A 14824-nucleotide genomic window follows, 5' to 3' on the forward strand; every position below is an offset into this window, starting at 1 on the left:
CACTCACCCACCCTCCTTTGGGTGTCACTTCCGAGGGTCTGTGTTTTGCTGGCACTTAGGGCGTTCACTCCCACAGCATTTTAGGAAATGCAGGTCATAGTTACGTGTGGGGAGAGCGGTGAAATCAAGGGGCATGCATGCAGGCGCTTCTTGCATACTACCTTTCCAGGATCTCCTGGTTTGGGGCTGGTCCACCTGTCTCTAGGTTAAAAGCTCCTTGTGAAATTAAATCTCTAGGATGTTGGGGCACACGAAGGACAGACAATGTCGTGGTGGTGGTGGTGGTGGTGCTGTTTAAATCATTGGCTAGCGTGTAATGAAACCAAGCATTGCACCGGGAAACCAGTGGCTAGGTTCTGGGTCCTGCTGTCATGAGATCAGCTCGCTCTGTGACTTTCATCAGTCCCTTTCACCTCCCTAGGCCAGTTTTCTCACACTTAAAATGAGGAAGGTGAACCAGCAGATCCCTTTCCAGATCTAACTTCTTTACAGTCTGTGAATGTTTTTCTGTATTGAAGTTGCACTTGCAATCAGTCCTAGGAACTCATCGTGCAAGTTCATCTCTTGTGTTGAGCAGACATACTTTGGATACGAATCTAAGATGGAGTAGCATGTTTGAAGCATCTTATCAGCTCATCGAAGAGCAAAGGTGTAACTGCCTGCCATTTATGGCAAACAACTAAATGCCAAGAACCTTGAGTTGAGATCTGTTTCCTCTACAGTCACTGCTGGTTGCTCATCATTTCTTTGTGTTGTTATTATAAGCAGGCAGCATAAGAGGCCGGGGTCGAGGTGCGGCTGGCAACAGAGCCCCAGGGCCCAGGGGTTCCTACCTCGGGGGATATTCAGCTGGCCGTGGTATATATAGCCGGTATCACGAAGGGAAAGGAAAGCAACAAGAAAAAGGATATGAACTTGTACCGAATTTGGAAATCTCTGCCGTCAATCCAGTTGCCATTAAACCTGGTACAGGTTAGTATGAACCAGAGATAGAATGCATCGGCCTAAACCCCAGCCCTCTCTTTGAAGTGACCCCAGGCTCAACTCGGGCTCTTTCATTGCGCACGGGTTCCTTTTCTCAGAGGCAGTCAGAGATTAGGCAAGAGTGTGGCCTCCTGAGCCTTCTTAATGTGGAACGTAAGGGGGTGGTCTAGCTCTGACCGTGTTTAAATCAAACTTACAAGTAGTGGGTTTTTCAAAGGGGTGCCACTTAGTCTTTAGGCTTTTTCTCAGTCTGTGACCCAGTAGGCAGAGTTGGAGTGGTGGGGAGGGATGGACAAAGAAAATGGAAGACTAGGAGGTTCTTCTGTATCTTCTACCAGCTCAAACTGTCTTTTCCTTACTCAAGCCTATTGCTACACTAGCCGTCAGAAGCCAGAGGGTACAGATTATTGCCAGTTCTGAGAGTTGGTCGGAAGGTAGGAAATGTCCCTTCGGGAGCAAAAAACACAACTTGTCCCCTGTCATGGTCCTATAATAAACCAGAATACCTGGGAACAAGGCAGTGGTGAAACTTTGTGCAGCTGCTAATTTCCTGGATTCTAATTTCCAGCATTCTGGATCAATGGGTTGGAGGTGGGGACACTCAAGTAATTCAGGCCAGAGACCTTGAACTTTGCTTTCACCTCCAGGCCCCACCAATCTGCCAGGGTTATTAGTGCCCATTGGTCATCAGACATGAGACTGATCATCTTTCTGATCCTCACTTGTAAGGATTTCCATTGTGAGAACATCATAGCATCAACTCCCTATTAGCACACAAGCATCCAAACGTAAGGAAAATTTATTCATGGAGCATCAGAGCGATCCTCCTCTAGCTCTCTTCCTGGCTTCGTGGAGGGTAGATTGAAGAGCACTTTGAGAGAATCCTCACCTTGAAGCTTATCTCCTCTTGATTTTCTGCTGGTCAAGGACTGTGCAGTTCACCCCCTAGCTAAAAGAGAGTCAGAGAATCTATGTTTGGGGCATAGGTTAGCCCTGCCACATAGGGCTTAGAATGCATTTTCCCAGTAGAGCATCCTTTTGAAATAACCCAGGGATAATTTTTTTTGCCTAGGAAAAAAATGTTGCAGATTCTGCAGTCAAATGACTCCTCAGACTGGATTTCCTTATAAATACCATTGACATTATAAGCAATGTGAAACTGATCCCGTATCTCTCTGTAATGCCATAAAACAGCCTGGACACAATAGTTGTCATTTCTACTTGTTGGAAAAGGGACTCCTGTTGGCAGGTTGCGACAGCATAAGATTTAACTAGAGAAATGAACTCTTAAATCATCTTCAAGTGTATTGTGTCCTGCGGCCCGAGGTAGAAATTCCTGTGAGCAGGCAGCCTAAACAATCCAGAATTACTTAATACAGCCCCAGTGTAGCTTAAACTCATAATCACCTCTGGTCCCCATATTCTGGGCTCTATTTCTGATTCATCCAGAAAATTAGAACTATATTTTAGGAGAAGCACCAGAGCAATGGTGGCGTATCTGGTCACAAGACCATTGATTGAAAGGCACGTGAAAGATTTCGTTAAGGTTTTAGATATATTTTATTGAAAGGCCACACCATTGTTTAGTCTGCAGTCCTTTGTCTCTTTACCTTTTATCCAATCAGCTTGTATTAGAGCAAATATGCTTACAGTTATAGGAAAGACATAAAGGATACTTTGTGTATGTATTTTATATTCGTGCTTACCCTTCAACACACACACCTACCACATACTCCTACAAACTCCTCCAAAACCAGGGCTAATATTTTTTCCTTCTTGCCTCTCTTTATCATAGATTGGTGTTCAGTAACTGCTGTCTGTTGAGCCTCTGGTCGAAATAGAGGCCTTTGGACTTTACTCACAGAAACACGTCTTTGAATTGGCATCATAGAACCAGTCACTCTACTATTTCACTAATATGAGCAGAAATTAGAAAGTGAGGGAATTTGCCATTTTCTATTCTGTATTTTTCCTTGAATCAGTAAGGCTGAAATCAGAAATAACAGAGTGCAGGTGTACACTGACCTCTGAGTTCTCGGAAGGAAACCCTCTCCAGCACCTGCTTCTTAAAATGTGAAAATGAGGGGTGCCTGGGTGGCTCAGTCCGTTAAGTGTCTGACTCTTGATTTCGGTTCAGGTCATGATCTCACATCATGGTTTGTGAGTTCAAGCCCCATGTTGGGCTCTGCCCTGACACTACAGAGCCTGTTTGGGAGTCTCTCTTGCTCACTTCACTGTCTCTGTCCCTCCCCTGCTTATTCTCACTCTCTCTCTCTCAAAATAAATAAATTTAAAAAAAATTATTTTTAATGAGGAAGGGAAAGCATGGCGGATCTGGTAATGGGCGAGGTGAGTGATGAGGGCCGACAGGCTCCATCTCCCACCTGGTGGGCCTCTGATCTCCCTTCTCACCCTGAGCCTGCTGGCTTAGTCACAAGGCCCTTTCCTTTGCTGGACATCAAGAGCAATATCCAAAATGAGAATTCTCTGTAGAAGCAGTAGTGGAAATTTTGGTGCAGAAACCGAACTCTGGACCTCCCTTCCGTTAGCATCTGTGGGTGGGCCCATCCGTACCCACGTGGATCCTTTTGCGAGGTGAACGGGGCGTATGTGCCAGCGGCCCTCTCTTCCTCTCAGGTGGCACCTTGTTACCTGTGCTAAGAGAGCATTCATTAGTGGGGGGAGGCCCATGACCACTAAACTTGGGTTTGAAAAACACCAAGAAAGTGACAGATCTTTCTCGGGGACTTTCAAGTGATGTGCATTTCCTTTCTCTTACAGTAGCCATCCCTGCCATTGGGGCCCAGTATTCCGTATTTCAGGCCGCCCCAGCCCCTAAAATAATCGAAGATGGCAAAATCCACACAATGGAGCACATGATCAGCCCCATCGCGGTGCAGCCAGACCCAGCCAGCGCCGCCGCGGCCGCGGCCGCCGTCATTCCTGCCGTGTCAACGCCGCCACCTTTCCAGGTAGAGCTCTTGCTGTAGTCATTGTCATTTGTGTGAGAGGCCTCTCTTTATCACAGGTTCATTGACTGTTCAACAGGAGAGGTTGCTGTGTGCCGAGCCCTCTGATGAAGTATGGGATTGGGTGACAGAAAAAATGTTTACTATAAATCATGACAGGACAGCAAAGTTTGAAATAATAATTATACTGCCCTAATATTATGCCTGTATGAAAGACGGGAAGCAGAGTGCAGAAATGACACGTGTAATTCTTCACAGTGTCATAATATTGTGCATACAATATTATGATGGTGGGTAATTTTTAACTCCTGTTACTACTATTAAGGCGCTGACTTGCAAAGCCTGGGGAGATAGCTCACATTTTCACTTGCCGAATTGCAGTTCACTGCTGATTTTTTTTAAGTTCTCTCTCCCCCCTCCCCCCCGTACCCCCCTGTCCACCGTATATGAATATTTAGACCTCTGTATCCACACACAGGTATGTAAGTGTGTGTGCATGGAGAGAGAAATACCTTAGAAGGGCTCCTGGTGGCTCAGTAGGTTAAGCATCGACTCTTGATTTTAACTCAGGTCATGATCTCCTGGTTTGTGGTTCGTGATCTTTTACATGGGGCTCCTCATTGGCAGCATGGAACCTCCTTAGGATACTCTTTCTGTCTCTGTCCCCCCTCCCCCCCCAAATAAATAAATAAATAAATAAACAAACTTAAAAAAAAAAAATCTGTAGAAATGTAGATATATAAAACTTCACAGGGTCACCTGGGTGGCTCAGTCAGTTAAGCGTCTGACTTCAGCTCAAGCTACGATCTCGTGGTTCATGAGTTCAAGTCCCGCATCAGGCTCTGCTGACAGCTCAGAGCCTAGAAACTGCTTTGGATTCTGTCTCCCTTGTTCTTTGCCCCTCCCCCATTCATTCATTCTCTCTCTCTCTCTCTGTCTCTCTTTCTCTCTCTCTCTGTCTCTCTCTCAAAACTAAATAAAAATATTTTTTAAACAATAATAAAAAAAATAAAACCTTACAAAATCTACCCTTAATCCTCTCCTCCAACCTGATCCAACTATTCCCACTCCTCCCTGTCCCGTCTTCCCGTTCCAGCCTCCTTCCCCACCTTTGCTCATAGGTCTCTTCTCTGTGGTCTCTTCAGCCCCGTGTCTCCTGTAGAATCTTTCCCAAACACCTAGGCTTGGAAATCACCTCTCTTGTTTCTCATTACCCACATTGTTACTTGGCATATGACTACCAGTATGTTCTGTCTCCTCTAGACCAAGAGCTACATCTTCATTTCTTTTTACCTTCAGTGCGTAGCACATAGGGAATACCTATAGGTGATAATGTCATTCATCCAAACAACAAAAACATCGTGTTAAAGCTACTTTTTGTGAGGCAGTAAATCTCCAATACCTTATCATTCCACAAGCATAGATAGTCAGGCGTGGGGTCTCTTACCTAACTGGATAAGAACTATCCAGGGAGTATGTTTAAAAAGCAGATTCTTAGGGGCACCTGTGTGGCTCAGTTGGTTAAGCATTTGACTCTTGGTTTCGGCTCAGGTCATGATCTCATGCTTCATAGGTTCGAGCCCTGTATCAGGCTTGGTGCTGTGAGCACAGGATTCTCTGCTTGCGATTCTGTCTCTTCCTTCTCTCTGCCCCTCCCCTGCTCAAGTTGTGTGGGTATTCTCTCGCTCCAAATTAATGAATAAACTTGAAAACAAAAACAGAAAACAGAGTTCTTAGACTCCAACCCCAGAAGTTATCTAATGAGCAGAACTGGGCTGGGGCTCTAGAATCTGTGTTTTGTATAGATGCCTCAGCAATGCCAAAACAGAGCCACGCTTGCCTGCCACCGCACTATGATGCTGTTTATTTGCTTTTACCCTCTCTGTGCACCAGTCTGGACTGTGTTATTTCAGAAGGGGTCACGCCCGCTGAAATGTATTCATCTACCAATGTATCCTCAAGTATTATTCTAGTCTGGACTTCCTAAAGCCAAAAAAAAGGAATAGGTTGTAAATGACTCACACTATAAAATGGCCACCAAGTATAGCTACCTTTTGTGAACTCACTGTAAATATCTAGAGTAACCTACAAACAATACTTAGTGGAATTCTAGTCATTTCTGATTTCTCTTTCCTAAAAAATTTCTGAGCTTTTGTCCTTGGTGCATAGTGTCCCAAATTCCAGCTCTTGGAATTCCAGCTCTAGATCACAGGCTGTTTCTGTCTTGTATCAGTCTGCACTGAATGTTGCCATCCGGGTTTTTGTTCAGAGTCTTTGCTTATGACTTGGTTCAGTGTACAGTCATCAGTTGATTCCAGTGGAGATTTTTTTCCTCCTTAATATGTCCTGCAGAATGCCTGTAGCTACTTACTTGGGGAAGCCCAGGAGTGACTTTGAGTGTGTGTGCTTCTTGGTGTTCACCCACCGATCTGGATCCTCCATCGCAGTTCTCTGACCTGGGTCCTCTCAGTGTTCAGCTGTGCCTTGCCTGTAATCTCTGCCAAATTGCAGCAGAGGAAGGAGCATTTTAAGCACTTCTGATTGGTGAATAGAACACCTTTCTGACTGGAGCCACAGTAGAAATCTGTTCCCAGCATTACTTCCAGAACCTTCAGGTGGAACACTTTTCATTTGTACGCCTCTGTCTGCACGTGCTTAGGGATGTTCCTGTTGAGCCATTTTATATTTTTAATTTCATATAGCCTTTACAAGTAATTTTTTAAAAAATGTTTGCTGGCATAAACAGTCACTTTTTCAAATTTATTTCTCAAAGTGTCCTCAGTCTTCAGAAATGTACGTATAAGTAGAACAAGGATAACTCTTCCTCTTGATGGGGCCTTTTCCTCTCCTCCCCCACCCCCAACATCCCCTGCTCAACCCAGCCACTCCCAGGCATTAGGGGCTGGACTGTAGCACCTGGAGAGGTTTTCTCAGATTTCTCCTTCGCTGCAGTTGTGTCCCTGTATGCATTTGTCACTGAATAAATGTCCACACATTTGTAAAAACTTGCTTGTGTCTTGCTGTAAACCACAGTCTTCCCAATTCTGAATTTTCTCTCTGGTTATGAAGCATTGCCAATGAGATAGCCATTGCTAACGTGTTGTAGGAGACCAGATAATATAGGGCTAATAGTGCTGGCTCCAGAGTCCTACATTCCAGTGCTTAAAAGCTTTGTCACCTGGTGCAAGTCATTTAACACATCCAGACCTCTCCGTATAATCACAGTACCAGCTTCATTGGTGGTTGTGATGATTTCACGAGGTCATACAAATAAGGAGTTTAGAATAGTGCCTAGCATACCATAGTCTGTTATTATTATCATTGCTATAATTATTATTTTGGTTACAGTTGGCAAAATGGCTCTCAGATGGTGAATTTCCTTTGAACATAATTTTGTGACTCTCATTTGGAGATTTTATATAGGAATGATAACTAATTCCCTTATGAAAATCCAAGAAGAAATAATTTTTAAAATAGAATCCTGCATTTCATCTCTCCTGAATTGTTTATTCTGTATACGCGTTAAAATACATAGGCAATTGCAGCATTGACTACAGGACATTCTCAGGAACATAAGGGGCACTAGGTATTTTATTAAATGTGTGTTTTATTTGACCACAAATCCCCTTTTTCATAAAGCATCTCACAGAACTAGCTTCATAGCAAACCCTTTGGGAAATCCTGAACCACAGTCTTCACTCTCTGCCCCTATCTGTTGTGAAAACGGCATGTTACACTTTCAAGTAGAGAGGAGCAAGTAGTGGGGACTTTTCTGGAGCTAGTGGTTGGGTACCCCAGTGAGGCAGCTTTAGTTAGCTTGCCTTTCCCCCACTTCTTCTCCTGTGGATACTCCTCCTTATCCTTCAAAACTCAGCTCAGATGTCTCTACTTCTGGGCTGATTTCTCAAACTTCCCAAGTTTGTCGGTTCCTTTTCTAAGCTTCCACAATCATTTGGGCACAGTTGGCCCTTGAACAACACAAGGGTTAGGTCTGCCAACCCCCCACGCAGTTGGAAATCCATAATTGGCTTTTGACTCCACTAAACCATAACTACTAACAGGCTACTGCTTGGCTAGAGGCTTACTGATAACATAAACATGTATGTCAATACAACATATATATACGTATCACAGTAAAACATATGTTATACGTATACGTTCTGTGTTCTCACAATAAAGTAAGCTAAAGAAAAGAAAACGTTATGAAGAAAATCACAGCGAAGAGAAAATACATTTACAGTACTGTGCTGAATTTATTGGAAAAAATCTGCGTGTAAGTGGACCCACTCAGTTCAAACCCATGTCATTCAAGGGTCAACTGTGTATACAGTGGTGTCACAGCGTAGGTTGAAAACATCAGTTGCATTTGCCAAAAGTTGTAGAGGGTTGCAGGGTTCTTTTAGGTCACAGCTTAAAAAGCTGCCCCTTCGGAGATCTATACAGTTGGTTCCGTAACTTGTCACTGTCTGTTTTCCTCTCCGTTTTTGAAGCATCTTGTTCCTTCAGTTAAATAAGAGTTGAGGCAGCTGGCATATACTCTAAGGAAAATAGTTTTAATTACAGTGAGATCAACTGAGCGAAGGGTAGCTTCTCCACTCCCTTTGCCAGCTTGCTCATGCTGATTGAGAGGAGAGACAAGTAGAAGACTTTCACTTGTAACTACGTTTTGAGCAGTTGAATTTGGATGAGCCTTGGAGGACAGAATTCCAGCTTACATTGATGGCTCCTACCACCTTCCCGTACAGCAGTTATGTGCTTGACCCCTCTGCCTTCCTTTCCCGCCCCCACCCTGAGAACGAAAACCTTTGCTTTTACCTCTTCCTACTCCTGACTCCTCGGAACTGAAAGAATGAATGAAGCCATGGAAGGAATGGGTGATTAAATGGCGTAGGCACCTGCTCACAGTCAGTAAGAATCCTTCCTGTCTCTCCTCCTCAGGGCCGCCCAATAACTCCGGTGTACACGGTGGCTCCAAACATTCAGAGAATTCCCACTGCCGGGATCTACGGGGCCAGTTACGTTCCATTTGCTGCTCCAGCCACGGCCACTATCGCCACACTACAAAAGAATGCGGCCGCCGCCGCCGTCTACGGAGGCTACGCGGGCTACATACCTCAGGCCTTTCCCGCCGCTGCTATCCAGGTGCCCATCCACGACGTCTACCAGACATACTGATACTGGTGAGGAGAGTGGAGACAGACCACGAACTACCCCTGAAGGAACACTTTACTATTTATGAAGAAAGAACGTGCGGGATTAGCACACCTATGAAACCTGAAAGTGAAGAATGTTATCAGATGTCATACTGAAATATTTTATATTCATGAAGTTTTCACTAGTTTTTTTTAAGACTATTTTCAAGTTAGCAGCCTGTGTTCATACATTTCTAAGAGACTTGCAACGGTTCGTGCCTTAATACCATCTCTTAAAAATTTGTAACTGTAGTACATTTGTATAGAGGTTTTTGTTTTTTGTATTTTTAAGGATATATTTTCAGTATGAAGGTTATTTTCTTAACTTCTGCACTCCAGAGATTTCTATTTTGTTTGTAGTACCTTCAATAATATATCAGCTATATATTGAAAAGCACACTTGAGCAGCTAGGGAACTATTTTGAAAAGTATATTCAATATTTAAAGATACAAACGATAGTGCTTTAAAATACTACATAAAATGTTATTTTAAAAGTTATACTGGAAAGTGCAATTTTAAAGTGAGTAAAATCTCTGTTTCAGCTGGCATTAAGGGTTGACGGTGTTACCATCCGTTCTCTAGGACAGTTTTTTGTTTTTTTCTTTTTTTTTTAAGGAATTAAACACTCGATCTCTCCTTAAGCCCATGTTGAAAAGACTTGTCACACTTCTGAGTCCAAACACTGGAAAGCTCTCACCTGCCACCATCACCCTGGAGCCTGCTCATTCTCCATTTGTCTTTCCCGTCCCACGCCCCTACTCATTCCTTCCTCTTATCCCCAGCCCCACCTCCGAGTCTGGCAAGTCTAGGGCAAAATGAATTACTCTGATAGAGAGAACATTGATGGATGGCTTTTATACTTCTACCTGGGTTTTTTTTGAGGGGGGAGTTGTTGTGGGTTTTTTGGTTCTATTTTGGTTGGGGAAGGTATTTTCAATAGCAGAGTATGCATAAGCACAAGGTGTTCGTAGTTTCCATTAAGATATCTTTGCATAGCTATTTAATTGTCTTCTATAAAACCTTAATTCCTTTTCTAATGCTTTTATTTTATTCGTTTTTTTGAAGTATGAATTTGTAGAGACCGTGAATGTCATTGTAGACAAGGCCCCCAAAGACTCTTGTCACAGAAGGTTAAATGCTTCTAGTTGCTTATATCATGTTTCATTGCAAAACGTCTGTGGTTGTCAAGGGTGTTGGAAGCATTGTGTTTATTGAGCAGGGCTTTCCTCCGTAGCTGCACGTGCGTGTGGCCGGTGAACTGAATTGGGGCAAACACATCCAGGAGGAGGAGGAGAGACCTGGAGGAGTTAAAACATAGTTTGTAAATAATCTCTTAATGCTGGTTTTTAGTTTAATGCAAAATGAAACCATTTTATTTCAATGTTCTTAAAGGTTGTTGTTTTATTAGGAAGTAAGTGTATTGTTGCAGTGTTGTGCCTGTTTCAAGGCTTGTGTTTAGCAGAGTGAATGTAAAATACAGTAAAATGTTAAGATTGTCATATGCTTTAGGAAATACATCAACTTGGAACTTTTTTTAAAGGCTCCATCAAGGAATTGAGGTGTGCAATAGGGAGCAAGTACACATTTGTGTTTTTATGTCCCATTAGAGATCTATAAAATCTTTCCACTCAATTTTTGCTGATGGCTGAATTCTTATTTATGGATTAAGAATGGGATCGTGCCTTTAGCAACTATTGTAGTTTTGTTTTCAATTTTAAATTAAGAGATTCCCAAATGCCTCTTTTCCCCCCTCATTTTAGGGTGGGATGAAATTTTTATATATAAGCAATATTTATTTAACTATTCTGTAAAATTATTGAGTGCCTGCAAAGGCCTTTAAACATTTCTAACATTCATTTCCTGCCATTCTTAGATGACATAAATAATTGTGCAATGTTCCTGATGATGTACCCAGCAAGCTGCATCCAAACTCAAATCTGTTGGAATGAGTAATGCAACAAAATGCAATTTGGATCAGATTCTCATCCCTTGACTTTGTGGGAAAGAAGTACTGTCCTTCCAATGAAGAACTGTCACAAAGCTTCACTGGATGAGACTCTGGCCCAGCAGTCTTACTGTATTTTACATATGCCTGTCAATTATTTGCGCAAAAAAAAAAAAAAAAAAAAAAAAAAAAAAAAAAAAAAAAAAAGAAAAGAAAAGAAAAAAATGATGTCTTAACATTGCAACTACCAAACTACCTTAAAAACAAATGTTGGTGAGCCTCCTATATGGTCTGTCTGTTTCTGTTTCAAAACCATTTCAGATACACTACTGAGGTAAGTTTATAACTTGAAATGTGAACTTTTTTTTTAGGGTTGAGAACAAACTATATAAATGTTTTAAAAAAAAGCTTTAGTGTTCTCTGTTTCAAACATGCTAGCAATTTAGTTCTCTTTAGTTGCTTTGTATTTGAAAAGCTTTTAAATTTATTTAGGTTTGCTCCATTTACAATACATTCTTAGGATGTATGTAGTAAATAAAGCTTTCTTTAAAGCAATTTCCAGAATTTATTTTAAATTGTGTTTTCTTTATACTGATTTGGCCGTAACAAAATTAGAGGAAGCTTTACAGCGTAGAAGGAAGCAACTACTTCAGTATTTTCAGCTGGCGAAACCGGCAAGTTACTGTCATGTCTTTGCCTTGGAATTGCCATCGAAGATGGGTTGCGTAGTAAAATCGTGAGTTATCAGTATCTTCAAACTTGAGCTTAGGTGATTGAAGGTTAAGCACCCAATTTCTGCTCAACGTGTAGACTGGAATAGGATGTGACAACGCCTGCCACTGCTGTCAGTACTGATGTTTATGATTCCAAGAGCTTTACACTCAGACCTCTAAATGGAGGTGACGTTGGGTTTATCTAGTGGTCTTGTGAAAGTGCCGGATGACCTGAATGTCCGTCACTGCATTGGAAACCAAAGTCTTGTGTTCCTCATTTTCACAACGCATAGCAGGGTTAGCAGAACCCTTCCTTCCCTTTTCTCCAGAGAGCATCACTGACTTCAGACAATATCCACCAGCAAAGCCAATCAAATGATTCAAGGGAAAGTGATGGGCTGCCAATGGAATTACTTCTAAAATTTGCCCCACGTGGCTTTGCCATTGATGAAGAATTTTACATTCTTTGTCTTGAGCAATCTGGGTTGTGGCCTCCCTTACCACCCTTCTTGAAACAGTAACTTCTTGCTTCCTCTTAAAAAGATAAAGGTTTTTTTTAGAGGCAAGAGGGGCCAGGAGACTTCCCAAGATGACAAATCATTAGGCAGTGTTTGCAAGGATAACAAGATCTGCGGATTCCTTTTTATTCTGAGAAGAGTACAGATGCCCTTCAAATTGCAGAATCAGAGTTTGATCTCATTTAAAAAAGAACAATCATACGAAATAGGCATTATGTCTCCACTAGGTGCCAGAGTCCGTTCTAGGTGTGACAGGCATGAACAAACCCACAAAATCTTGCACAAGTAGAGCTTACATTCCGGTGGGAGAACATAGACATTTTCAGCAGATAAGCAACATGTTGGGTAGGGACAAATGCTATGATTATGTGACCCATTAGGCTCTTTGGCTCCCATAATCTCGGGGGGACCTCACAATAACTCAGAGAAGTCGGCAGGTCAGGCAGTGTGACTGGCCAAGCTCACACAGCTGGTAAGAACCTGGACTGAAATCTGCTCAGATCCCAAGTACCAGATTTTTTCTGATAACACGCTGACCCTGGAAATGGATAAAAAACAGTCACGGCGATGACCTTCTTCAGATTTTCTACAAGTGCAGTTTTTGGTTGGGTTCTAATGTTTCCATATGCGACCTCTCTTCTTGGATGGGGACTGGAAAGCAGAATGGAAGACCTAGCCACTCTAAGTGGAGCTGCTAAAACTATACACACTGGGAGAATTAAGGAATTCTATCTGCAAAGCTGTCCCAGAGATGATAGAGAAGGCTAAAGAACTGTCATGGGAACTCAACTATGCCCTTCCAATTCTTTACTAGGTGGGTGCCCCATTTTTTAATTCTAAAAAACACCTGCCATGACAATGTACATAAGCTCTTATTTAGTTGAAAGAACGGTTAGAAAACAAAGTGCTAGTTGTTCTTTTCTAGTGAAGGATAATCCCATGACAATCCAGCGTTTGTTGGAGGCTGTTACATGGCACATGCTGTGCAAGGTACGTTTCATTCGCTATAATTGACCTCACTGGCTTACCAAACTCTGTTTTAAAGATATTAGGATGCTTGACTATTTAACAGAAATCTATAGTATATTACCTCAAGTATTATGTGATATTATCTTTCTTATAAAGCCTCTGGGCACTGAAGCTTCTCTCAGTTGCTTTAAAAAAAAAAACCATGAAATACGACATTTTGGCATGGCTATTTTGATGAAATGACATTTTGACACCGTGACCCTTAAAAAAATAGATCTTGAGCTTTTAAAAAAATTGCTGGCTGGATGATACAGATGTATTCGCTTTATCCTTACCCTACCACTTTCTTGACACATTCCCCACCTCTGACCACCCCAGGTCAAGGACAGGATTAGGTTTAAATACAAAATGAGGCTCAGGAGATTTCCGTAAAGTGTTTTGCTTCAATTCCAAGTTCTAAGTTGTTGGACTGGATACAGCCTTTTCTTTCCCCTCATTTCCTTCTTTAGTCATCCCTTTCTAGATACTCAGTACTCCCCTGTTTCCTAACTTCTCATGCCAATATACCTGGAAAAAATTTGCCAAAGACTTGCCTCTGTGGACAAGCACTGTGACCTAGTGGAACAAGGCTGGGTTTGTAGTTCACATGCTTAGGGGGTAAAACCTCAGCTTTGCTACTGACCAGACATGTGATTTTGGAAAAAGCACCTCACCTCTCTGAGTGTGAATTTCTTGTTTGGTAAAATAGAAATAATCCTCTTGACCTCACAAGGTTATTGTGAAAATCAGATGAATTAATGAATCTAAAAAAGCCTGGTATGTTGTAGGCACTCAAGAAACAAGATTTCCTTCCTTCCCCTGTAGTGTGAACTCATTCTGCTATATTAAGTCTATTAAGCCTTTCCATTTTACCTGTTTTTATTCCTTTTGTTTCCAGTTCAGTAAACATTTGTTGAATGCCAAGTGTGTGCCAGAACAGCACGAGGCACTGGAGAGAGAACAATCAACAAAATTGACCCTCTCTATCCTCTAGAAACTCCCAGGCATGATAAGACAGTGTTGCAAGTGCAGTGAAATGGGAGGTGGCAGCCACGCAGCCTTGGACAGGGTGGTTAAGAAGGATTTGGGGAACGAAGTGGCATCTGAGCAAAGATCTACAGAATGAGTAAGGATTAAGGCAGATAAGGAGAGAAAAGAGGGAATAGGAGGTGGCCAAGTCCAGAAGAAAATATCTTAGAATAGTCAGGTACCGGGGCGCCTGGGTGGCTTAGTCGGTTAAGTGTCCGACTTTCGCTTGGGTCATGATCTCGCAGTTCATGGGTTCGAGCCCCGCGTCAGGCTCTGCTGACTGCCAGCTCAGAGCCTGGAGCTTGTTTCAGTCTGTGACTCCCTCTCTCTCTGACCCTCCCCTGCTCACGCTGTCTCTCTCTCTCTCTCTCTCTCTCTCCTAGAAATAAATAAAAACATTTAAAAAAATTAAAAAAAAAAAAATAGGTACCTGGAATAAGCTCAGAGAAAGAGAAAGGGTGTGGA

The 14824-nt window shown here is 42.4% G+C and overlaps 1 protein-coding gene across 2 annotated transcripts in view; it reads left to right on the plus strand.

Annotated features, from left to right (window-relative positions):
• RBM47 (RNA binding motif protein 47) overlaps positions 1–10183 on the plus strand; it is a 154918-nt gene extending 144735 nt beyond the window's left edge. Inside the window, exons 6-8 of one of the 2 annotated variants that reach the window (XM_077758902.1) lie at positions 766–972; positions 3766–3956; positions 8892–10183. In XM_077758902.1, the coding sequence (XP_077615028.1) occupies positions 766–972; positions 3766–3956; positions 8892–9128 (635 nt within the window). In that variant the 3' untranslated portion in view covers positions 9129–10183. The remainder of the gene's footprint in view (positions 1–765; positions 973–3765; positions 3957–8891) is intronic. The other variant, XM_077758903.1, reaches the window with a different exon arrangement.
• Positions 10184–14824: the final 4641 nt, after the last annotated feature.

Source organism: Crocuta crocuta, unplaced genomic scaffold (genome assembly GCF_008692635.1).
Source record: "Crocuta crocuta isolate KB4526 unplaced genomic scaffold, BGI_CrCroc_1.0 scaffold223, whole genome shotgun sequence".
Taxonomy (NCBI): Eukaryota; Metazoa; Chordata; class Mammalia; order Carnivora; family Hyaenidae; genus Crocuta; species Crocuta crocuta.